We start from the raw sequence: 25,805 nt of genomic DNA, 5'->3' as shown, positions 1-25,805 counted from the left end.
CAATTGGTTATTGGATTCATAGGGAAATTGCATTTAAAGTAAGATATAGAGAATTTTGTTTTTCGTTAATACGTTGACATTCAAAAATGAGGTATATAGAATATTAATGGCTGATTTCGTTCTTCCTGTTGGCGCTTAAAGTGTGTTCACTCTGAGCCGGCGTATTGAGAAGTGAGTTTTTCTTTGGCGGCTTGATTTGTATACATATAACCGTAGTGAGTATTTAGTATTATTTCTTATTAAGTATATTAATAATAATTAATTCTATTAATGGCTATGATTTAATTATTAACTTTCTGTATTAACCTATCTTTGATTGAACTACTATATAACGTACTCCTAAATGAATCAATGATCTTAAAAAATTTAAATTGTTTGAAACAGAATAAGGACAATATGTGCATGTAAGATTAATTATTTCTTCTATCTATAACAGGATAGCTGTTGTTTTAAACGACGACATAAGGTTTTTTGACAAAAATGGTTAAATCACAACCAAAGGAAGGTAAAAATTTAACTTCCAAACACTTACTGAATGTACCAAAGGATGGATTTATACAAAAAAATAAAAATAAAAAATTTAAACAAATACCAACTGGAAAAGTTCCATTAATTAATGGATCAAAGAAGTCAAATAGTAACAATATGAAAAATAATACACCTCAGAAATCTCCAGAAGAAAATAAAGGACTGAGAAAGAAAGATGTTGAAGATCTGCAAGAATCTTTAAAGAAACAAAAAAAAAATAAAAATTTTGGGGAGGTCAAAGAGAATGATTCTATCAATGAAGGAATTGTATTACAGGATAGCATAATTGAAAGTACTGATGAGAGTGAATCATCTGATGGTAATAAAAGTGAAGAGGAAAAAATCTTACCAGATATCCTTGGTGCCAGTCTAGCAGATGATAGTGATGAAGATGATGAAGATTATGAGGAAGACAAAAAAGTACAAGTAAATAAAGGTGTAAAAATGTTTGATGGAGTAAGATCAAATGACAGCATTATTTCCAATGAAGACAAGGATGATTCTATGACTGAGGATAGTGATGATGAGGTTGATGATGATGATGATTACGACGATGATGAGGATGATGAAGAAGAGGAAGAAGAGGATGATACAGAAGATTCAGAATCTGAGAATGGAGGAAAGACTGATGAATCTTCTGTGGGTTCTCTAAAGGTACTTCTGGGAGATAGTCTTTCCGAGGATGAAGATGACGAAGACTTTGATGATTTTGACGAGAATAACGAAACTGATGATACAATTGATGAAGATGAAAAATTTAAGAATGAAGGATCAGGTCTTCTAAAAACACTGGTGGCTGACACTACTATTGAGGATGATAATGATGATGATGATTTCGTTCAACCAACTGAGGATGATGAAGATGATGATATAAGTGATGAAGAAGATGAAAAAGAAGGAGAAGTAGAAGGAAACAGATCATTAAACTCTCGTCAAGATAAAGATTCCTCTTTAGAAGACTTTAAAGAAAATGAACGAACAATTTTTGTTGGTAATCTCCCAAAAGATGTAACAAAGAAACAGTTACAGAAGTTATTTAAGCAATTTGGGAAGATTGATGCTATTCGTTTAAGGGGTAAAATATCAAAATCCCTCAATATACCTAAACGAGTTGCAGCTATCACAAATGAATTGCACCCTAAAATGAAATCAGTTTATGCATATATTAGATTTGAATCTGAAGAATCTACTAAGAAAGCTTTGTCCGTAAATGGAAGAAAATTTGAAGGAAATTATATAAGAGTAGACATGTCTATGAAATCAAATGACAGATATGAAACAAAAAAAAGTGTATTCATAGGAAATTTACATTTTAGTAAGTATAATACAGGATAAAAGTAATAAAGATTAATTACATGATTAACTAATATTATGATATTATAAAAATGCTATAATTTTCAGATGTTGATGATGACTCAGTTAGAAATCATTTTAAGCGATGTGGAGAAATACAATCTGTGAGAATAATTAGAGACAATCAGACTGGAGTGGGCAAAGGATTTGGATATGTTAACTTTAAAAGTGAAGATGCTGTTGCATTAGCATTAGAACTAGATGGCACCACAATTTTAAATAGAGAAATTAGAGTAAAACCAAATATTGACCAAGATAAAAGAACAAAAGGAAAATATGGAAAGAGATATTCTGCAGAAAATAACCATAATTCTTCACATAAAAAATTGAAAAATACTGCAGGTGCATCAGTAACAGTATGTAACATTATTCTTTAAGAAATATTTGATGTATCTGTTAAGTTTTACTATTTAATAAAATATTAATTTACATTTTTCAGATTCGTAATAAAGAAAACGCTGTAAAAAGAATAACAAAAAAACAAAAGCTAGAAAAAAAAGAAACTAGCCCACAACAAGGAAATAACTTTCAAGGTCAAAAATCTGATGTAAACAAAAAGAAAAGTAAAAACAAGTTTGACAAAAAGAAGAAACTTTTAGCTGAAAAACTTATGGCTAAACCGAAAAAATCAAATTAAATAGCGGCATAAAAAGTATACTGTTAGCTTAAACATTTTCGTAACAATTCAATTTTAATTCATATATCTTATATACTAGCGATAATGACAAATTGCAACCTGTCATATCATTGTGAAGTAAGAAAAAACATGTAATCAAAAAGATTTAGCATTTTTAAGACTGTTATCAGTATGTATTTCTCAAATGTAAAAGAGTAGAAACAAGTATTTAATGTTTAATAAAATATTTTTATGAATCTCTTTCTTTTATTAAATTTTTTACTTTGGAATGTAGTTGTGATGGCAAATTTTGTATATTACATAACGCGCATTTTAAACAAAACCGTTTACCGAAATATATACTACATTCTAAACATACAGGTTTTTTGCAAAAATTACAATCAGCTCCTAATACTAAAACTTCTCCTTTGTTCGGTAAACTAAAAGGATCTTTCATAATATAACATTCTTCTAGATAATTTAATTGCCGCGCGAATGGTGCTTTGATGCCCTTGAAATTAAATCGTTCTTCTAATGAACAACAAGAGCACCTAAATATTTCATTTATGATTTCTTTGGGGTCTTGAACTGCTGATGTTAAACCATGATTGTGTCCGATAAAATGAGCTTCGTCTGTAGATGTACTAGCGACAGATTCCATCCTATAAAGTAACATTGATGGAAAATAATCTATAATTTTTCCTGACAATATATTTATTTTATAACCATAGATTACAACTTAGTATATATATATAAACATTAACTCGTATTTAACATTCATTCTTTTTTATTAATGGAAACTTTCTGCAATTCCTGCGGCCACCAAACAGGTTTTGATACTCTTAATTTAGTATCTGATATAGTAAGAGATTGAGCATTCAAAGATTCAATAATTCGCATTAAACCTAATCCATACTGATTTTCAATTCCTCTAAATTTACCTACTATATTGCCAGACTCATTAATAATTTTATCATCATACGAAAAAGATTTATTAGGAATTTCACTAAATAATAGAGGCATTAAACGTTTTCTTACAACACCAGTATGATGAGTACGAGCTGTAAGTTCCTGACCAATGTAACAACCTTTATAAAAACTAACACCATGCAAATAATCACAATTTACTTCTAGTGGCAAAGGTTTTCCTGGTGGTAAATCTTCTACACCTTCAGGAACACCAAGTTTATATCGAAATGTTTTGTAATTGAAGTCATTAGTAGAATGTAATGCATCTAAGTTTAAATGTCTTATTATCTTTTGTCTTTCAATTGTTGATTCTGCTAAAATTCTGATGCCTAGATCAGGAAGTCTAGGATCCTCATATATCATAATATTATCAACTACCTTGCTTACTTTATTATTAAGAGTACCACATGGAAATATTAAACCTTCAAGTTTTTGTTTATTACTATCATTATATTTGTTATTCATATATCGAGTAGGATCAAAGAATGCCCAAACATTTATATTATCTCCTAAATGATCTATATCAATTTTTTTTCTAACACGATACATTTTTAGATGTCTCTGTAATGAATCTACAGCTTGTGAGTCACATTCAATATAATATACATTATTTTCTTGGCTTCTATAGATAATAACATCATACATTACTCTACCCTTGACATTTAGAAATAATGCATATAAATTTGCTGCCCCTTCTTCAAAATGCTTCATATCATTTGTAATTAATCCTTGTAAGAAACTTGAAGCTTCATTTCCTTTAACCCGCAGTATACTCTTATTTTTTAGCTGTTCTAAGATTCCAGGTGAAGATTCTGAAGAATCGCATCTAATAAATTGCTTTTGTACCTTTCCAAGTTTATTCAATTTGCACAATGGCAAAATAAATTTTTTGAGGTGTATGATCATTGTACCAAATATCACCAGAACAACGACCAAACTTTGTACAAATTTGACCTTCACGAAAGAGAAAAATTCACACGCTAATATAACATTGTTTATCACATTCTAACCTTAAATTATATTTTTTATCTTTACTGAGGAAAGTATGGATAATCTTACGTTTTTATTTCTGTGATATTTCACACAACCTCTCTGTAAATATGCCGTTATAAAACTTTTGTCCAAATTTATTCTGGATATTTCGATTGCTTTACGACTTCGATTCGTAATTTGGTATGGTAAATCAAATGAGTAGGTAAAAGAAGAACTCTACAGTATACCACAGACTACACAAACTGCTTGTCTACTAGCGCTATCAGAAGCAATCGAACGAAATATCGAACAATATTTCTGCAGATAACATAAGATCAAAATTTTTAATTATTATTTACTGATTTTGACTACCTGTCTAATTTTGTTTCGGGAGTTTAGAAAACGAAGATTCTTTCGTAGCTAATGACTACACCGATTGACTAAATATAATTTCTATATTTACTATAGCAAATTGCAGAGACAGTACAGAACACTCCGATTTTTCTGAAGTCGATATTTCAGAGCACACACGATACGAGATCTTATAAGATGCCAAGTCTATTTTATGCCTTGATACATATCCAATCAAAATAGACTTTATAGATTTGAAAGCAATATTGTGTATACGTTACAAGATTTAGGCAAAAGTAAATAAGGGGCTGAATATATTAAAGCATTTTAAAATACCACTGTATAATATATGTTTAAAAAGTTCGTTTTATAATCCTTCTTATATCTGGTATCGAAGTAACCGTATATGTATGTATGTATGTATGTATGTACAATAGCTCATAATGAATCACATGCATAACTTGTTTCAACCATAAAAGATAAATTAATTACCTTATTCGAAGGGAGAACTGGAGCAAGTACTTTTAGGTATACAGCATTTGGAAAATGTAAAATCTGGATAAAGATCCATAGGATTCTCTGGATTACGGTGTATCGATGTGGTGGAAGAAGGCAACGTATCGGCGAAGAAGGAAGGGAGAGTCAACGCGAGCACCATCCACGAGAAGATCGAGAAGGACGACGAGAACTCAAAGGCAATGAAATAGGAAAGGAAAAACGACGAAACAGTAAGGCCACGGTGAGTCTGTAGACGCGAAGGGAAAGGAAACCGAGTTGTGTGACGGGTTACCGCGCGACGTTGTCGGGGGGAGAGATCTGCGCGCGCATTCCAAGCGCGCTACTTGTAAATAGTTCTATTCTCGGCAAGAGAGTGTAGCCGAGCCGAGAGTGTACGGTCGACACCAGTCGAGAAACCAGCTGGGACGTGAGGCTAACGTTGGAACGCCTCTATACAGAATTCGGAACGAATTTGTGCGAGTCCGATCAAAGCAACCAGTGTATCGCAAGTGCGTACACTAGGCCAAATCGAGTTTACTTAAGAAGTCGTGAAATCCACTGATACTGCTAGATTAAATACAACTCGTTATTCACCGAACGACGAATAATTTTGAGGTGTATTCGCGGTGATGTCAAGTGCCGCGAAATCATGATTTTCGCACCTTAGAACGAACTTTTCTTCTCGAAATCGAGTGTCTGGAGCTGAAGGTGCATCGCGTTAAAGAACGTGTTGGTTTATAATTCGATATTTTTGACGTACGGTCGCCCGAGATCGGGAAAAATGTATTCCGATGGTCACGAGGTGGACGGCAGCTGGGTGCTGCGTGTTTATGTGACCGATCTTCAAGTGGAGAGGAGCTTACGAGTAAAAGGAGAATTGCACATCGGCGGTGTCATGCTTCGACTGGTTGAAGATCTCGGTGAGTCTTATCGCCTATTTTTTAATATCTCATAGAAACATCTCAGAGATCATTTTCTAATCGACTAAAGGGGGAAAGCGCGCGGAAATTGAAAATTCAAATGATTGCTGACGATTAATTTGTGGCTTGTAATAGGTCAAATTGTCACGTGACAACCTCAGGATTATCGTAGAGATACCCTCAGGATCAGAGAGACAACCTCAGGATCGTAGAGAGGCTGGATCTCTGAAGGCGATAACTTTTTGTTAACGAAACATCGTTCCGTACTCCATTTTTGAAAATATCGAATCAACGTGGTGTTAGGACGATCAATAGACCTTTAAGCGGCGGAATAGCAACAAGTTGCGGGATTATTAGCGTGTCGTTACGAGGACCGCGACTGTTCGAGATGTGGTCTCCCACCATTGAAGAGACGACTGAAGTGTGCACGGGAGTGGAAAAACTGGACGGCCGAACTAGTTTCGCCATGACGGCGGACGTGTGGACGCGACCAGCGACTCCTTTATATGCTAAAGGAGCTCCCACAGCTCCGTAGAGAGACGAAAGACACGTGAGACCGGCAACCAATTCCTATGTCTGGCCGCACGTAAAACGAACACCGTACGGTCACTTTCGTCGTAGATAAGCATAACCTAGTCGGTGTCTTATTCCCTGATGAATCGTCGCAGAAAGAACAACTGATTCTACGAATACTTTGCTCTTCCTTTTATTCTTTAAATTGTGTTTCATGGTCTACACGTTAATTTGTCAGGATCTTTAGGAAAAAATTCCTCATTTTAAATGATGCTATATGAGAACTACTGTCGGTCAATACTCCAGATAATTAACCAGGTTGAGAGTAGGATAGTTTCGGTCTCGACGAATTAACCAATTTCGATCAATTGAGCGTACCGTAACCCACGTATATACGCATGGCCGAATAGACGAGCGAATATATCGTAAGGCACGTTGGAGTCTAGTTCCAGCTGTCCTAAAAAGATATCGTGCAATTTCTGTGCAAATTATCCGTGAAATTTAACAAGTGTTTGCCTTTACATGACCAATTTCATCGATAAACGCTCGATTATTGCTATCAGCTTATATCCGGACAACACATAACTTCGAATGAAATTGGTAATTGGCTGGAAGAATTTGTTCAGTAATGAAATTATCAGGCTATTGCTCGATGCTTGTCTTAATAGTTAAAATAACATCTACTCGTTAATTTATTTACTCAACATCGTTTATACAACACAGTAATTTATACTTAGGGCCGATACTGATTTCCCTTTTCCATCCGTTTGCTGCTTATTGCAAACAAGAACAACCGCTGAGCGTATAAAATTTTGATACGCGTTAGTCCATCTTCTATTAGCCATCAATGTATTTTCAGCAGTGTCTTATGAACACGACATTTCCGTCTCTCTTGCCTCTTCGATCACGCGACAAAGAACGAGCCAGGCTTATTTTAACTTGCTGTTTCTTTCATCCGATTTTTCGAGCCGGCCTCTACTTCCATATAGACGATCGTTTCTTCGGTCCCAAAAGGGATCTTCAACATTCTGCGCTCGTCCGGCCCTTTATCCCTTCATTAAATCTCGGCCTGCTATCCCTAACTAAACTTTACGTCTTTTTTATACCGGTATTAAGTCAATCATCCTTCGTGATTTTAAGTTCATATGTTCCTCAATTTACACTGGAAAGCGATTTTTTGATTAGGTTTTCTAGATATTAATAATTGTCCTATGCATGCGCGTTTTTACGTGGTTCTTCAACTGTACCAAACAATCGAACGCTTTTTCTATAAAACCCGGCCACTTTGAAACGTGGCAAAAGACTACTTCCGGCAAGAGAAGATTTAAACTATGGTTTACTCGCTGCTTGTACGACAACGCGATAACTCGTATCTGAAAGATATGCCTTTCTGTGTGTAATGACGATAATTTCACATGAGTGCCGATATATCTACGCTTCGGTCAACCTAACTTTCCGCTCTGACAGGTATAGCATAGTTCATATCGATCGAAACAAAACATTTCGATTCGTTCTTTCAAAAGATGCATCTTTTTTCTTGGAACAGAGCGTCGATCGCACGTTTTCAAGCACCGAAACCAAGATTCAACGGACGAGGAAAAAAGAAACAGGTAAAAAAAAATCCAACAGCAAAAGCTTTTGTTAGGTGGGCCTTCCTTGCCCTTCCAGCTTGACAGGTTACCGTAGTTGTACAGGTGTTGGTCCAGCGCTTCCAGCAGCATCTTGCCAGTACCATGGCAAAACCCTATGTAAATATACCGGGTGTCCCAGAAGGAGACCAGATTCGAACTCATTGTACGGAATCACGTAGTAGAATACTTCGGCGCGGCAAAAGGTCGACATTCTTCGAGAGACTGAAGAGAAATGCACTGCTACGCTTGCATATACGCGACAACACGCTCGTTCGCCACTTAAACGGATGCGAGTGCTTATAAATGGCGCGTTTAAGCTCAATATAGATACATTGGTGTATAAGTTACGAGATACTTCCCGTGGATATCTTACGATCACATCGGTCGACTGTTTAGAACCGGCATTAGAAAAAAATTCGGCTAAAATTTATATTCCCTCCCCGGAACGATCGCCATATATTTCCCTGGCGTTTCGGACAGCGAAGTAAGACACACGCTATGTGTATTTTTTCCTCCCTCGAGAGATTTAGTGTACTCTGCATGTAGAATACCGCCATTGGAAAGCCACGACATTATGTTACATGGTAGTCAACTGTCACACGGCTGTGCGGTGACTTCTGCATTCCATTGAAACGAAAACGAGAGGATTATCTTAGAAGTTGGATCGATATAACTTGAAAGAAAGGCGTCGCGCTGTTTATCCGAATAATTAACGTTCGTCGGATGGACACGTGCGTATACGCTAGCAAGGGAAAAGGGCGAAAAAACTGGAGGACTCGAAAGTACCGTACATCAGTAAGTCGATGACAAGACTACATTCTTCTTGCGTCGCTTCTTCGAAATCGAAAGAGACCCTACGGCGTTGCCACTGCAACCGTCATCTTGGGAGGCTACGATCCGATGAGTCGCTCGCTTAATTAACGAAACCGATAAGCGTCGACTTCATTATGAAGATTAAAGTCGTCTTGGAACGGCCGATCCCACGGTCCGCTCAGATTGCCATCGTTCTCACAGTTTTACCTGTGACCATTTTTTCCCATGCAGTTGGAAGTTGCAAAGAGACGCAGCGGGAAGCCGGAGAAAATTCTTGGCGTATGATTCCTTCGCATTTTCGTTGGAGAATCGGTAAGGTTTAAGGTTGCAGAAAAGCCATCGCCGGCATGGCCGTGTAGAAGAAAGGTGACAGGCCCGCAGGTGCCAATGTTTATAGTTGGTTACGACACGTACCATTCTGTAGGAGTCCGGGCGGCAAGGTAGGAAGAAGAAAAACGCGAAGAGGTCGAAGAGGAGAGAGCGAGAGAGGGAGGCCGCTAACGCGTGGGCACACAAACGCCACTCTCTCAACGTAGATTTTTAGCGTTTACTCTGATCAACGACGAAGCCACGGAGGCAAAATCCGAACTGCGAGACTTATCCGAGAGCCACTTAACTCGAATTATCTGCTCGGCTTACGTGTACAGGTTCGGATTACCCGCTTCGTAATTTTATATTCCGGCTACCTCGTACGGTATGGTAGCACGGCCTTCTTACGAAATTGTGCCTGTCCGAGGGAAACCGACGAAGCATCATTCTGACGTGCGGAATCTCCATCTCGCGTTGGTGGTTTCTCCTTCAACTTTTTCATCGCGTGCGTGTATATTCGAACGTTGCATAATAGATTTTAATTGGCATTTGTCGATTTCTGAATTCTCATCAAGTCAGTTCGAGTTTCTTGGAAACTGAAGAGACGCGGATGAAGTAATTTCTCTGCTAAACGGAGTCATCAAATCGTTAATTTTCTGTTTCGTTGGGTTGCAAGAATACTACGTTCCTGACCATTACACGATTTCGATAATGTTGTGGAATGTTAATATTACCACGTTGCAATGGCTAAATAAAAAAGATAAGTACAGACAGGCATTTAATCTTATGTAATTGCGTTTCCTAATTGATTTACTTAGACTTTGCGATTTATCAAACTATTTCTTGATTTAATACAAAGCAGGCGAAAGAAGCGGTATACGATGTGATATATGTAACGAAAGGACAGGTTTCGATAGGATCGTTCCTTGGCCGAATTCTCCTCGGTATGGTATCCTCGTCCTCGATACCGGTCATTTCTCTCTGCTCGTTCTCGTAGTTACCAGGTGCGAAAGAATCGGAGGCATTTATTGTAGTGCACCCGGACCGTTTCGCCATTTCGAGGCAAGGTCGCTCTTACGGTACTCGCACGAGGCGCGCAAGCTTCTTTTATCTTGGAAAGCCTTCGTACGATCGATGCCACCTTCGTTGGCCGATCGTGCCGTTAACACATCGTCCACAATTATTACCGTGCATCATTTGATCGATCATCCTACATTACCGTTTTATACGCGTACCTCCGTATTATTCCAGTATACCGTACAATCTCTGACGATACGACTGTCGAAATCGTCTTTCATAAGACATTGATCGAGCCTTGAATGCTTACCATTTATTTTGTTCGTAAGAGACAGAGATTTCCTCTATAACAACCTGATTACAATAGTAATCCATTCACAAATGCGCGCAAATGCGCTACGAGTCTTAATCATGCTATAATTGGATGGTAAAATAACGAGGAGCTAACGCCAAAGGCGAAGTTCCGATGACGTAACAAATAACAGTGGATTACAATACTATACCATACCAGGGAAGAGAAGTTAACGTCTGACATTGCTTTCCTCGATTCCCATAGCTGTTCTATTCGCGCTAAGTAAGATAGTTTCTATCGATCTGTACGTACCTATGCAAAATAGTTTCTAACTGGTCTCCATCGCTATGTGCCATATCTATGTAACATTCTTTCACGAATATACTCTGTGAAAATAAACTTTATCGTTTGCTATTGCCACTGGCTTACCATATATCCTCAAAGTGTCCAAGTTATCTGTTTGAATATGGAAAGGAAGGAAATGCGAAAGATTCATCGCTTCTCGGACTCGTGATAATCTTATTTGTTGGTGATATAGGATCGGAGCGATACCACCAGGGCAAAACTCAGTCCTTCCTTGGAAGAGACTTAAGAAGATTAGCTACTTGCGGCTCTCTACACGGAATTAAAGGTCGCCGTATGGAAATTCTACTCTGAACGCGTTATCAATGAAACTTCAATACGTACATAGAGATTGTGAAAGACGATGCGCTCAAGCGTGTGTATTTCCAACAATTTCTAGCTTTCCGACGACAACTTTTTCTTCTAGCCTTGATCTGCATGCGAATGAGATTAACTAGCAAAAACACGATAAATGTTTTTGAATATTATCGGTCATCCTTCGACCGTTAAGTAGGTAAGCTAATGAGTTACACGTTGCTACTCGATTACTGAGCTTGTAATAAGTCGCCGCTGTGGGAATAATCATCGGTCGTGCTAATCGAGGCGTATAGTTGAACAATTTCTGCGACTGCTCTTCTAAACGCTCATTGTAGAGGAACGAAATAATAGAAAGCAATGAAAATAAACTTGTTTGCAAGGAGACCATTTATCATGGAACACTTGCAGCAATTTCTGTCTGAGAAGCGCGGGCTATCTTTTTTAGACGCCTCTTTCGTTGCATCTGGTGACTCACGCCGGACTATGATACATACCTTATTCCAGTTTTAAGTAACACGACACTTACGGTGCAGTCCCCGGGAACAGGCCGCGATATCCGCACATTTCTCTCTGGTATGAATAATTCCCTAGGGCGTGAGCGAGTCAGTTTTTAGCGTTTTACAGTCGGACGAACATGCTCGACGGGTTTTGTAATTGGCGGCAGGCTGAATCATCCGCGAAAGAGGAGTCCTTTTAAATAAATTGAGAACGAAGGATACTCCGTGAACTCGTCGTCGACTAATTATTCGAGGAACTGAGACGACTCTTAGACAGATGCTACTCCAGAAATATAATTGCGTTCAATGTAAAACAATTCCGCACAAAGAAACCAAACTTCTACTCTGTTTGGTTTCCGAGCATCTTTGACTTGTAAATGAGCTACTTCGTAGCACAAGCCTCAACTCTCTCAGTTCTAAGCGAATGTTCAATGTTAAGGACATAAGTTACATAACGGCTTTTCGTCTGCGACTCGTTCTTTTCTGCAACGTCGCTGAATAATGTACTGAATGTATGTCTGCGAGACATTGTTATAAGATAGTAAATCCCAATGGAAGTTTCGCAAGTTCAATAGTACGAGCCATGGTTATGGTAAGTCTAGCCGAGTAGGGTTTTCGATAGAATTTGTTCACCAGCCAGTTGGCGATGCTCCAACAGAAACGACCGTAACGCAAAAAACTTGAGCCAGCACTGAGTCACCGGGCAGCTGTTGATTCTCGAGTATTTATCATTTTTCAGAATGTTGGAAAAGATTTCATTATCTATACGCTCATTGTAATATGTTACGAACATTCGGGGTTTTTATTAAAAATTGTTTCATGCGCATGCTAAAATCATAAAAGTGCGTGTTCTGGCTGATGGTCGAGCAAAGTGTTGTTCGTCGTGTTCTAAACAACGGCAGAGGATAATTGTTGCATACGATACTTGTCTTAATCGCAAGTAGTTAAGAGTGGAATTACAATGCGAATATAATGTGAAAGTGGGAAAGACAGCTTGTGCAATAATCGCATAGCAAAGTTTATGTCTATAATACAATGTCTATGACATAACATTCGCCTCAGCATTGCGTCATCGGTAGATCATAAATTTCTTACTGCATTCTTTTAAATTCCCGGCGAATCAATAGTTAAACTTTAACGAATGGAAACTTTAAACTGACTGAACTGTTCGGTCAAACTTTATCGCGCGCAAAGGGTAGAAGTATGCGGAGAAGAAATAATGTCGGTAGCTGCTCCCGAAACGCGTTTCTTGGGATAAGATAACCGTTCCGTACTGTTTTCGAGACTCCAAGTGAATGGATTCTAAGCCATTGATATCATTTATTTTTGTGTCACATAGTCTGAGTATTTTAGTTCACGTGACACAGAGTTCCACAAACTGATAAATCTATTTTAGGCTTTGTTCATATCGAAAATATCTCTATTTATTTTCATCGATTACTTTATGCGTTTCACGAAAGGTATTTTTCCTTGTCTGGAAAAAGAACCGGAAATATATCACGGGAAGTCATTAAGGTATCTAGAGAATCGATTCGTTATTTATGCGGATGAAATAAGCGGCACATTTGACGCTGAGCAACCAGAGAATGATCATCTCTAAATAGAGGGAATAATTTAAAGCGATGATCAAGAGCTGACAAAAGAAATTAGAGGAGGAAGTTATCGTTACTGATGAAAATCGACCGAAACCTTGGCTGAGTGACTTCATTATTGTGGTTTGTCAGCACGACGGACAGAACTTATAAGGCAATAAATCGGTTCAACGAATTCACGACGACCAAGAAAGAACTGATGCGTAAACAGAGAAAGATAAAATTCCATATATGCCTTTACGGGAAGCGTGAAACAATCTTTTCCAATTTTGTCACATAATTTCGAAGATACTCACGACTTTTGTGTTACGTTTTATTCCGTTAACATGATTGCTCGGACACGCCTCGAAGACCTACCTGTAACATAGTCAAGGTCATTCCTTTCCGGCAAGAAATACCAAAGGAAATTTCCTTTTGGTCAGATGCAGCCTTGACTTGAATAATGATGATGAGATCAAACAGACCACACCTCTATTAATAGGACTTTAGCGAAGTCTAATATTTTAGAAAATGGTCCCTCCGATGTCTCAATGTGTAAGACCGTGATGTCATTTAAAAGCAAGCAGAAATATTCGTAATCGTTATTTCTGCAGTATTGCCTACAATTTAGCTATGAGAAACGCCTATGAGAAATATCGTTAAAATAGTTTTTCCTTTGAATTCTTTTCTATGCTTACGCATAGTTGGCGCAGAAACACGCGAGTATTTCATTCAGTTTATCTGTCCAGTGGGGTGCCAGCAGCAGGCTTTCGTGCGACCTTCTTCTCGGGACTGGTGCTCTCTTCTGATGGCGCCTCGAGCATGGTATCTCGAAAATAAAGCAACGAAAAGCGTGGATCGTGAAGTCACTACGTCCGGTCGCGCAAAGAAAAAAAAAGGCGAAACGAATACTTTATTGCACAGCAATACTAGCTTCTATCGGCTATTAAGTTATATCAGAAAGGTCGGCCAATCTTTTCGCAGAAACGATTTCCCACTGCACAGATTAACAAGAAGTGCTTCGATGAACGTAATCGGAGTGCAGCACTCGTAAATACGCTCCACTGCTTTCAAACGACAATTCATTCGTGCCTAAGCTTCGGCGATTAATATTAAAATTGCGATTAATTCTCTTTAATGATTCAGCTGAGCGCGAAGAGTTGCGAAATCATGCGTACAAAGAAGACAGCGTTAATCGCCATTGTGAATCTTCCGAGTACGAGTTATGTTTGTACTTTGCTGATGTGTTAACAAAGCAAATTGTCGTGTTTTATTTTCGTGTCGTGCCGTGAAAAGTTATCGCGGTGAGCTACCCCGATGTCGAAGGGTCTTGATACGAGGAATCTCGGAACACCCGTTGTTTGGGTCCATTATCTCTATTTTTTTTTTGACCCCTTCGGTGCTTAGACTCGCGCTCTTTTCAGCTGTAACGCCGAAAGAGTTCCAAGAAACACTTTTACGTGCTCATAAAAATTTTGATGTTCCTTCGAAACACCATCCTGACTGTTTCTCGCTACACTGTATTGTAAGTTTACTAGATTAGAAACTCGAGAAGAACGTATATAATATTACGCGAATGCCTTTCTTTGTGTTTGGAAATGTTTTCCTCGATCTATTTACTATTCAATCGGATCTTCATTCTCGATATTCTTCTTAAAGCCATTTTTCCCATCCACTCAACTTTCTCGACGCCTCTTTAAGAAGTTACGTAGGTAATCGTTCGTAATCCCGTGGTTCTCATTAAATCTTCGTTGTTTCATGGTCGTTGTCAGGATCCAAAAACTGGCATGGCCTCTGTATTGTTCCTCTGTGGACATCTTCGAGGCGTTTCCACACGGGCCCCAACGGAGAGACGTGAAATGTCAGGCGTGGGCAGTAGCTGCCTTTTCGACGCGTGATTTCAGCTCCCTCGACGAAAGTGCGCACACATCTTTCCTACGGAACTATATAAGGCGAGCTTTCTCCGACTCGTTTTCGAAGTTGCGACTCCGTCGGTGACTTCACGTCGAATTTACGATACAATACGTGTGCCAGGAGCGATCTCAGGCATCGCGTTCATCGTTATCGAGCACACGATTACGAGAGTGAACGGAAATCTCGAGTGGCTGTTGATTGGCGCAAGGACGCAGAGCGTACAATTTGCAAAGGAACACGCACACGAACAGACTGTGTCGTGGCACGAACATGAGACGTGGAAAGTTGATTGGGAGCGCGAGGCCAATGAAATAACCGCCGACATCCCTATACCCTCGTGAATATTTCAGTAGTCGTCGTGTAGTCGTTTTCAGGATGCGACCGCTAGCAAATTGGGGCGGCTTAACGAATGAGGATGCAGGTGTTGCTACAATTGGTCCCACTCGTCTCGTAGCCTTCCGAGAATCGAATACAACTATGTTTTCTTACTTTTGGAAGCTCGCCATGCCTGGCGCCATGCTTCGTCTCGTTAGATTAAAATAACGTGAAATAAATTGTATAAATCATCAAAAGAGGATACTTAATCAATGGAAAGATTGTTCGAAGTGAGTACCAGCCTGTTCCGTTTGAAATTTATTCGTCCAAACGAACTGCTTCCGCGGCAGCAATAAACGGTGATTTAATTGAGGTCTCGTTCGACTCGCTTCGTCTTTCTCAGTGGATACGTCGTGGATTGCATCGATCCTGATGGAGTATAAGCCGGCTCTCGATCGTCCATTGGCGGCACAATTATAACGGATGTGTTCTCCATCGTGCATATTACGACCGACATTCGACACCCAGTCAAACATATCGAACGAATGGAGTCGCATATCGTGACACGCGTATTTGCGCACTCCGGAATCCTTCTGTTTTCCCCTATACCCCCTTTTCAGAGCCGAGAAACTTTTGTTTTCCAAGAGTTCGATCTGAAAGTTTCGAATAACTTCAAATATTTGTATACGCGTACAGTTTGCGTTCCTTGAATGACGACCTTTGCTAATAGAATTCTTGTTATTATATTTCTTAATACGTATCACGCAATTAACCGAGGTAACAGGCTGTTCGTCTAAGACTAATTTGAATGCGATCATTGTGTGGTTTTTCAACGTTTACGCTGCGCGAAGGCAGCTCGTGATCGGATCCATGGGGATCTATGGATGGTAAAAAACGCGTGTAAGGTTAGAAAGTCACGTGCACTCCGGTTGATCGGTTTTATTCGACCTAGCAAATCCGCATGAACGGATCATTGTTTGTGTTTCCTCGGCAACGACGCGTTCTATGCTAAATATACGCGGCTGTTATCGTTGCTCGAGCGGTGATCGCGAATCGAATATCCAGATCGATGCCGAGCATTGCGACACTTCGTGGTCTGCTTCGATCGCCGTTGCTCGCTCGTGCGAAACGATATTTCAATTTCTTTCGTCGACTTCTCTGGCGGCGGGCAAAATATACGAACTTAATTTCGCTGGTTTTCGACACCGGTGGTCTGCCGGCCTCGAGAACCGGTCGATGTTTAACGCGACGAAGACCTACCGACCAGTCGATTATCCTGCCATGCGACCGAATCGGTCGAAATATTACATGTACTCGGCCGAATCCCATTAATGGCAGGAAGGACGATGATTCATGCGCACGCGGTTCCATCTTTCACCCTATTCGCTGCGTGTTTTTGACGCTTGTCACGGGTTTTGCCGCAGAATCGCATTGCCTAAATTGCATTGGCGATTAAGCCGTGTACTCGAGCCCATAGCATCCCTCCATTTGCCTTGCCAGTCATAATCGCTACAGTGAAAGATAGAGAAAGCACGATTTGCAAAGAACCGTGTTCTATCAACGCGCGCGCTTATCATCTGTGGACAAAATTACGTGTATACAAATATTTCATGGGCTTTATACTTTCGTCAGACAATTATCTTTGCTTGGTGTTATCGGATCGCTAAGAACTTCGGACCGCTCCCGTTCTTGCGTCCGGAGACGCAAACCGAGCGCATGACTCAAACGTCCGTAATTTTGCACAGCATCCGCACGTGTGCGTGGACGCACGCCTACCTACCTGCGAACACGGGAAGCCTGACCCCTTGGAGCGTCTTAAGGCTCAATAGGAAATAAAAGCGGTCGGTGACAGAGAAAGGCAAGGCATACGCGAAAGAGGAAGAGACAATGGTACATTGTGCGTCGACCAGCAGGAACACGCCGACCTGGTGTACGCATCGCATCCGTTTCTGATCCGGCGCACACGCGAGCTCGCGTAGAAGCAGACTCGCTACTCACAGTTTAAACATAGCACGTGACGTCAGTGATGCTTGCGATCCCGTCACATTTGGTTTCGTAACTCTTCGCTCGTCTGTTGGTCCACACGTCGAAACATCCGCGAATCACACTCGACGAATCTGAACAGGATGTGTAGCAAACTTTTGCAACGACGGAAAGAATTATACAGCTTTGACGTTCTAGATACGTAGAAAATTAAACTGATCAACTTTATTTTTTGTAAACTTTCCAATTTTATGGATTTGCATCTTCTGCATAATAATTTATTAGCTAACAATATTAGTGGGTCGACAGAGGACGAGGAATTCGTCAGAACCTTATTTCGTTAGGGAAATTAAACATTGTAACTATACTTTAACCTTCGACTTTCTTTCGTGATACGAAAGGGATGATTTCACCCATTCCTGGTAACTCGTCTTCTTTTTTCGGTGTGTGAGTCATTGGCAGTGGCATCGATCAAAGCTCGCTCCTATCTTCATGTTGTTTCTTTCGCCTGTTGTTGTGCTCCAAAAAAGTTTATCGATCTTGAGACGATCTTCACGCGAGATATAGAAGTAATCGACCTTTAGGATGAATGGCGTCATTGATTACGCGAGCGAGAACTTCTCTTGCTAAGCTCTTGGAAGTTACGCAACGGATGTACTTTGTCATGGAGCGATGCATTTAGGCGATGCATCCAGCTTGCGAAAATATCTGATGCTGAACAGCGTCGCGACAGACTGGTCTTTTGTCACGTAGAACGCGTCAGTGATTCTCAAAGAATCTTTCCCCAAGTATTCTAGGATTTCTAGGTTAAAGTACAATGTCCATGGAGTTTGTCTTTAGTCGACTTGCGTCGTAAGAGCGTGTGACAGAATGATGAAACGAATACTGCGTTGCGCCAACAGCTGTTCGTCTAGTTAAGGAATTGCTAATGCAATTACACTGTCGTCGTAATTCGTAACGTTATTTCGATCTCTACGACGAACGGATAGAACAGAAGCAGATGTAGCGAAAATTTGTAGAAGCCGTAACTTTATTCGTCGATAATATCTGACGCGGCGAGTGCGGTAAAAGGTGTAATGTAATTCTGTCCGGGGGAGAGTCGGCAGCCGAGAAGGCACTTTGTATGGCGGGACATAAAGCAATCTCGTAGCTCGTACGATTTGAATACGACAGCCAGCCGCGAGATTCTTCGCCACGGCCTTGCAGCTTTAGGTGCCTTACACGGACGAGGTGGTATTCGCGCGGATGTTCGCTGTACGTCTTCGAAATCTACGTCGCAGAAGAGAGAAACAGACGCATCGGTAACGCGTGAATGCTTTGGAATATTTATTTTTCTCGAAAATACGCAACCGGACCTTGAAACACGTGACAACTGGTATGGGTCGCCGAGGTCTTGACCGTGGCACAGATATTGCTTAAAAAGTTGCGCGTTCTTTTTTTAATCGAAATCAAAGTATCAGAGCCCTGTCACCCAGAGAATTTTACGATTCTAGTTTTGCCAACAGTTCCGCGCGCTTGTAATTTCCATGTTAAAGAAGGTACTTTTACCTGGTCCGTTTCCCGATGTTTTTCATTCAAAAAATGCTTGCGCGCGAAGATGCCAACGTCGCGGGGAACAGAGTTTCTCCCTGCGTTGGCAATTTCGTTGAGTGCATACTCGTGTACTCATATGCGGCGATCGAGTCCGGTGCGAGATGCATGCTGCATTCCTAGCGTCTTGGCAATGTGCCCAAGTGCATACCTGGATTACAGCCGTTGATTTTACCTTTTTTTTCTTTCGCCCTATTCTTCCCCCTTTCTCGCAATCTCGCCGTTTATCTCGGCGCTGATACGATGCACGCGAAGTCGTTGCACCCTCCTTATGATTCGACTTTGAGTTCCATTCCTCGGCGAGGACTCGTTTCGCTTCGTCGATATTATTCGGTGCTCGTTAATGTAAATCGTCCGACAATGATGAGTCGATACTTTCAGCTGTCGCAACGTCGCTTAATTATTCGAATTCGTTATGTTTGTTTGAAATCAAAACAAGTTCGGTTCGAAGCGTTGTAATGAAGACGCCATGGCGCGTCCAACGTTCCATTGTATTTTCGCTTGTTTATTCGTATGGGCTATCTAAATACGTCTGCGTATCTGTTCACTACATTCAGTTTTGCGTCACAGACTTCAATAGCCGTGGTAATTTTCGTATATCGCTAGGTCGATTCGATTTTAAACGTTCCAGTTACTAGCGGCAGATAACATACCACTTCTTAACGCTTTTGGACGATCTGAAAAGGTGTTATCAACTTGTATCAATATTATGCTTTACTTATATCGCGGCTTGTTCTTATCGCGCGGAATTCTTCCTATCATTAAAGTTGAAACCTTCGCTTAACACGAGTGTAATATTCGCCTTGCTAATTAGCAATGTTGTACGGAAATTTTGACGATCGTTTTAAGATCCATGTTTTCCCGTCTATTTTAATTCACATGACTGAAAATTACGATTATAAAATATCGTTCGGACTATTTGCAAAATAGCGATATATATGACAAGTACAAAGAACATGGAGCGAAGTTTGATCGGCCTCTAGACATCCATATTCATACGCAGGGACTACGTATAGAAGACCACATACGCGGGACCTGTCTGCCTATATAGCTGGAAACGCGTAGGCGAAACTTGCCTGTTGGTTTCCATTCACTCGAACGCCTTCGTGTCCATTCATGGTGTTTAGTATATAGTATGTCGACTCTTGTCACGCATACCACTTCATAACTTGATAGATTAGAGACCAAATTGGTTTCCAGTGTCTCTATCTTGTCGTTAGGAGACCGACAAAGAATCGATAGTCGGTGATAATGGACACGGGGAAAGATACGATCGTTACGATTCGATAGATGTAATCGGTCGTATTCAATTAAAGGAAACAGAAAATTAAGCAGGAAAATGATTAATTTATTTATAGCGTATCCTAGGCTACTTGTATCGTTCTAGCGTCCGGTGGCTGAACGTGTACAAAGCCCATTATATGAAATTATCGAAAGAACGTTACACGTCGGTGTATTTATAGAAGACGATAATTAAGTACTCTTTTACGAAAAAAGTCTGAATGGCGTATGAAAGGCTAACGACTGACAGTGATACATAGCGAAGACAAGGAGGGTAATAATAGTCGATAAGTCACTGGAGTTACAGTCGATTGGCGCGATGTGTGCGCGTTGCATCATTGCAAGATCCCTGTCCATGTCCGTAAATTGCGATTTTCTCAGCCCACATGTGAAGGATTCGAGCGACACTGCGATCTACGTGCTCCGTTTCGCTCGCATCGGCCGCTTATTAGTTTCGTTTATTTCCATCTATATACACGTACGCGTGACCAATGTCCGCGTGTAAACGCTGCGCCGGTTCGCTGGCCGTTTTATTATTTACGGTGATTGATAACGTCGATAGCGTTTATGTGCGCAGCTTATCTACCCACGCGAGACAACGATCCTCATGTGCCCTTGCAATGTTTCGTCGACGTCTTCATTGAAGTCCGACTCAGATATATTCATTCAAGTCATCCATCGCAAACATTTACCGAGACACATTTTTTTCTTCGATAATCGAAAGAATTGGGTCCAAGGAGAAGATTCTCGAGATCTCGCGAATAGAAAGATTCCAAGTACCGCCTCTAGGTAGGCCAACGTCCCTGGAATAACAACTACTCGAGATCCGACCTCCTTCTAGCGCGGTTCATTTACAGGTTTCTCGCGTAGGTCGTTCGAAGCGGCCGGCATCGGAAACGATAAACGTCCCGAAAGATTTACAGAAGCATGAACGTGCACGTGCGTAAATGCTCGTCTAAGTCCGTCGATGCTGGGTAATTACTCACGATCGATACCGGTACAACAAGCACGGCATGGAACGTTGCTGCTTCGGCGACCGTGCAGAAATCAGTTTGCCGTTCATCGCGATCGTGCCTCCGCAGCGACGTTCGGTCACGAGCTTTCGGAGTATCGGGATGCACGCTGCGTCAACCAGCCAGTTATCTGCGTAGTGACTCGCTTTGCAAATTATTCACGGCACGCGTATTTCCGATGCAACGCGTCAACGTGTTAAAGCAAGCACAATAATATATGCATGTATGATTCATAGAGATATAGATACGAGTTAGGATGAAGAGCGTGGCGAAGTTGCGAGAACTGGAAATCGTCTCTTTCGCTTCGAGTTGCTTTCTCTCGCTGTGCAACAGTGGGAAATTAATGGAGCGCCGGAGCAAAGAGTGTTAAACATTCTCTGGAGACGGTGACACACGGCGTGCACTTAACATAGTCGCTACACGCGTTTGAGCGAAGCGTCGAGTTAGCAAGAAGCGCGTGGCTCGCGTATGAAAGGGATCCATTCATCGCGATAGAGCGAAAGAATGCTAACGAGATTGTATAATTGCTGGGAGTGTGATATATCGATGCACCGCTACACGACGAAACCGGTGAGCTGTCTCACTCGTGAATGCACGCAAGAAAAATACGGAATCGCAAGTTACCATTGCTTCCGGAAGTCAGCAATCAACGCTCTCTATCTTAGCACCTCTTTTTTCCACCATACTTTGTTCCTGAAGGGGAAATATGTATTTCTTGCGAGAGTGTCGGGTAAATACTGTTTGAAACAGGTGTTTCATTTCGTGTGAATTTCTAGTTTCTTGAATATCGAGTAGTTCGCTTCGTCCATTTCAAGCCGAGTAAGTAGATGCCTCGGTGACTTTACAGCATACATAATAAAATTCTTCTATCTTCGCGATAGTGAGTCAACATGGCCGCGGAACGTCGAACCTTTGACCAGACTCGCTGCCATTCGATCTATCGACTAACTTAGGTAGTTTTCACAACTTCCTCGCTATCTCCTTTCTCCCATTGTCTGCTACTGTCGAAAACAAGCAAACTAACAGTAACAAGCGTCGGCTGCCAGGAAAAAGGAAACAACCTCTTGGGGAAAACACGAGACGGCAGGTTCGCGCAGGCGACATAGCTCGGCTGCTGCTGCGATTCGCTTTCAACGCACCGGAAACGGTGTTACAGGGAAAGGGGAGACCTGACGTCAGCGGAAGTCGATGATACTCGCGAATGTGCAGAGTTAAGGATGTGCAGCTACGATAAGGCGACCGGAATCCTTGTAAATCATGTACACGATGATACCAGCGCGAGGCACGACGCCAAGTTTCCTCTTTCGCGTTTTTCTATGCGCCAGCAGGAACGCTAATATGACTTTCACCCGTTTAACGGAAGCTGCAATCTTGAATATGCGAGAGATTTAATAGACACGTATATCTAGCTGGCCAGGCACGCAACTTATTTTTTCTCGCGACGATTATTCGTGGAATTCCCGATACGTGGCCTATCGTAAAGCTACCGGCATTCTTTCGACTTGACACGGAGCGTATCGAGCTTGTCGACTCGGTCGTAAAACTTTACATAAAGCCTGGCGAGACGATAACTTTTCGCCAGAGGTAGGGGAATACAACGTTTCGAGCTTTGGTTATCGCGACGGTCGGACTTCCATAAAACGTTATTCCTCCAAGGTCATTCCATGCGAAAATAAAGCAGTCCGACGTGGCGTGGCTTTTCCAGCCGATCGATCGGCTCGTTCGACTCCTCCCACGTTATTCCGATATTCGTGTGGAACCTCGCGTACAGAGACAGAACGTTCCTACGTCTACCAGCCACCCCTTCGAGGGACGACGACGAGTCGGTGAAAAAATTATAGACGTCTGCCGGTTTGCCGAGACTGTGGAAAAAGCTTCCAACGGTGTCCAGGCCAGGCTCGTGTTCGATCCGCGTGGCTCGAATCGAGTAGTTTCTTTCTTTTGTCGGCCGATCGGTCGAGTGTGGAGACGGTGGCGAAGATAAATTGCTTTCGAGCAGCTCAATCACCGGGAACGTGGCAAGAACCGACTTCTCTCCGCCAATATACACCAGAAATAGTTAATGCGTCGACAAGCTATATTTCTCCGCGTGTTTTCTCCCCTCGTTCCGCGAGAAACTAGGCCTCTGCCGCAGCCGCGAAATTAACCATCGTCGAGTATATGATTTATGAGACACCCTATAAGGCACTAAATTTACATTTATAAAAGAAACCTGGATAATTTCGAGTTTTTCGAATATGCGACACGAGCATCCGTATTGAAATACTCGCGCGAGCTCGATCGATCGGTATCTCGTACATTTACCATTATTTAGGAATTGTTTCACTCGGCGCGATAATATGAGGCAAACATGTTCGCTATTGATGAACGGACATCTCGCTTAACGGACGTCGTTCAGCGATATTTGCGACAATGATCATGCATTACGTATCCAGAATTCGTTCAAGATGGAATGTAGGTGCGCAATAATCTGCTGTGCCAGTCAGCGCATAGTATTTTAGTTGCGTTTATGTTTTACAAGGTCGATTCGACGAAACTGTATATACTCGCATGCATGTGTTTCCTAAAGACGCAAGTTGGGGGGAACACGGTTTTACTGGCCATTGCGAAATGCAAATCCGTGGCGCCAGTTTACACGGTCGTCACTTAGCCACGTTACGTCATCCGCCGCGACGTCCACTGAATTTTTCCTCTTCCTTTTATACCGATTTCGACTGTGTTCGCATTCTTTCGCGTTGCCCATACATGTCCCGATAATTCGCTTAATTGCATTAACGGCTTGCGCGAGCAAATTTTCACGTTGTTTTCTTGTATCACTTGACAAATGGCGAAATTGAATTCGGATGGAAGGCGTACTCCGATTCGTTTCACTCTAAACCAAGTAAGTCCCGATTCGCAGAAGCAGACTATTCCCGTGGCGTTTAACGTGCGTAGGACTGCGATACCTTGAACCGGAAACGTCGCAGGCATGTTGATTGCATGGAATATATCAATCCGATGGTCGCTGCGCGTCCATTCACGAGCGCACAAGCGCCACTAGCGTCCGGACATCACGATGCATCAGAGAGGCCGACGATACTCGCATCGAAAACGGATACCGCGGACAACTTAATTAGCCAGTCGACGTATGATTATCTGTATCCACCTAGCCAGTATTCTGCCTGCTTCTTTTTGATTTGCAAAAACTGAACGACCGGAGCGGTCTCATTATGGTCATTAAAGTTCTTTGGACGAGTCCACTCAAGAATCATAAAATTTACCGGTTGCCTGATTAATATACCTGCATATAAGACACATATTACCATGTACAAAGTTCATCGAAACGAGTTCGGTGCGTGTTTCTCGATAAAATTTCTGATCGGACGAGAGGACACAAGTGAAAGTCGAAGTTGGATCGTACGAAAGAAATCTTCCTTAAGAGTAAACCACTATTGTTACGTCGCTGGTGTATTTCACAAGTTCGCAAGGTCTCCCTCGATGAGTGCAGCGTCGTTTCAAGAGGCATTCAGCGTCGAATTATCAGAGCGAGTCGGCGCTTTTCGATGCAACGGAGCGCAGCCAGTAGGGAACGACAGAGAGCAGATTCGTCTACAATGGCCCAGGGCGACGAAACAATCACCGCGTCCCCCAGTTCTTCGAGAAAGCGAGGAAGTCGCGCACAATGAAACAAAAAGAGGAATAACCTCTCTCGCGGCCGTACAACGTCGACGTCCCGGAAGTGCGAGCCGGTCGTGCCTCATTACCGCGTGCGTTTCCCGTGGAAAGACTAATTGCAACGCTCATCCCTCCTCCCTTCTCCATCACCCTCTTTCTCTTTCTCCTCCATGCTGCCTTCTGTGCCATCCCGCAATCTCTCCTCGCTCTTTCCTCCTTCTATTCCTTAGTCGCCGTTTTCCGCTCATTTTCCCTTTCACCGAACGCGAACGGGAAGCAGCGGAAACAAATCGTGCGTTCGTAACGAGGCCCCGTAGACGAAGGTCGACCAAGGATGAAATCGATTTGACTCGCGCGATCCTCCCCCGGAATTCTCGGTTCCGTCTGATTCTCGACCAACGAAAATGAAAGCCCGGCTCGCAGCACTGATTGGGGGAGAATACAAATGGCACGGTAACGAGAGAGTAGGCACGTTCCGGGTTACAAGATCCATGCAACGGCGGTTCCTTGGCCGATTGGTCAAGCGTGCAAAAGAGACGCCGCCA

The 25,805-nt window shown here is 41.6% G+C and overlaps 4 protein-coding genes across 7 annotated transcripts in view; 2 read left to right on the top strand and 2 right to left on the bottom strand.

The window, feature by feature from the left end:
* The first annotated feature begins 57 nt into the window (after positions 1 to 57).
* Positions 58 to 2,754, top strand: LOC100748299 (nucleolar protein 12). Of its 2 annotated transcripts, none has more exons than XM_003491406.3 (4): positions 58 to 215; positions 437 to 1,843; positions 1,930 to 2,237; positions 2,321 to 2,754. In XM_003491406.3, exons 2-4 carry the CDS (start codon positions 481 to 483, stop codon positions 2,516 to 2,518), a joined length of 1,869 nt encoding a protein of 622 aa, XP_003491454.1. In that variant the 5' UTR covers positions 58 to 215; positions 437 to 480; the 3' UTR covers positions 2,519 to 2,754. The 2 variants fall into 2 exon arrangements, with proteins under 2 accessions (XP_003491454.1, XP_033177922.1); XM_033322031.1 differs by having other exon boundaries at positions 100 to 219.
* LOC105681075 (cysteine-rich DPF motif domain-containing protein 1) lies at positions 2,726 to 5,588 on the bottom strand. The gene is made up of 2 exons (XM_024369259.2): positions 5,282 to 5,588; positions 2,726 to 3,159 (listed from the first exon to the last, which is right to left on the bottom strand). The coding sequence occupies exon 2, from the start codon at positions 3,156 to 3,158 to the stop codon at positions 2,748 to 2,750; it is 411 nt and encodes a 136-aa protein (XP_024225027.1). The 5' UTR covers position 3,159; positions 5,282 to 5,588; the 3' UTR covers positions 2,726 to 2,747.
* On the bottom strand, positions 3,203 to 4,706 carry LOC100742913 (putative transferase CAF17 homolog, mitochondrial). 2 transcript variants are annotated; one of them, XM_024369255.2, is made up of 2 exons: positions 4,524 to 4,706; positions 3,203 to 4,445 (listed from the first exon to the last, which is right to left on the bottom strand). In XM_024369255.2, exon 2 carries the CDS (start codon positions 4,370 to 4,372, stop codon positions 3,275 to 3,277), a length of 1,098 nt encoding a protein of 365 aa, XP_024225023.1. In that variant the 5' UTR covers positions 4,373 to 4,445; positions 4,524 to 4,706; the 3' UTR covers positions 3,203 to 3,274. The 2 variants fall into 2 exon arrangements, with proteins under 2 accessions (XP_024225023.1, XP_012243867.1); XM_012388444.3 differs by having other exon boundaries at positions 3,203 to 4,420; positions 4,526 to 4,703.
* Positions 5,589 to 5,668: 80 nt separating the features above from the next.
* LOC100747816 (unc-112-related protein) overlaps positions 5,669 to 25,805 on the top strand; it is a 37,708-nt gene continuing 17,571 nt past the window's right edge. Inside the window, exon 1 of one of the 2 annotated variants that reach the window (XM_012388431.2) lies at positions 5,669 to 6,207. In XM_012388431.2, the coding sequence (XP_012243854.1) occupies positions 6,069 to 6,207 (139 nt within the window). In that variant the 5' untranslated portion in view covers positions 5,669 to 6,068. Of the gene's footprint in view, positions 6,208 to 16,008; positions 16,030 to 25,805 lie in introns of those variants that run through there. The other variant, XM_024369249.2, reaches the window with a different exon arrangement.

Source organism: Bombus impatiens, unplaced genomic scaffold (genome assembly GCF_000188095.3).
Source record: "Bombus impatiens unplaced genomic scaffold, BIMP_2.2 scf_0548, whole genome shotgun sequence".
Taxonomy (NCBI): Eukaryota; Metazoa; Arthropoda; class Insecta; order Hymenoptera; family Apidae; genus Bombus; species Bombus impatiens.
Note: the sequence above shows the minus strand (reverse complement) of the source record. Positions and strands in the feature narration are given on the sequence as shown.

Excerpts from the sequence above, each read along its gene's own strand:
- LOC105681075 (XM_024369259.2), bottom strand. The coding sequence starts at position 3,158 with ATGGAATCTGTCGCTAGTACATCTACAGACGAAGCTCATTTTATCGGA.
- LOC100742913 (XM_024369255.2), bottom strand. The coding sequence starts at position 4,372 with ATGATCATACACCTCAAAAAATTTATTTTGCCATTGTGCAAATTGAAT.
- LOC100748299 (XM_003491406.3), top strand. The coding sequence starts at position 481 with ATGGTTAAATCACAACCAAAGGAAGGTAAAAATTTAACTTCCAAACAC. Across the intron at positions 1,844-1,929 it reads CATAGGAAATTTACATTTTA|ATGTTGATGATGACTCAGTT; the intron begins GTAAGTATAATA and ends TATAATTTTCAG. Across the intron at positions 2,238-2,320 it reads CTGCAGGTGCATCAGTAACA|ATTCGTAATAAAGAAAACGC; the intron begins GTATGTAACATT and ends TACATTTTTCAG.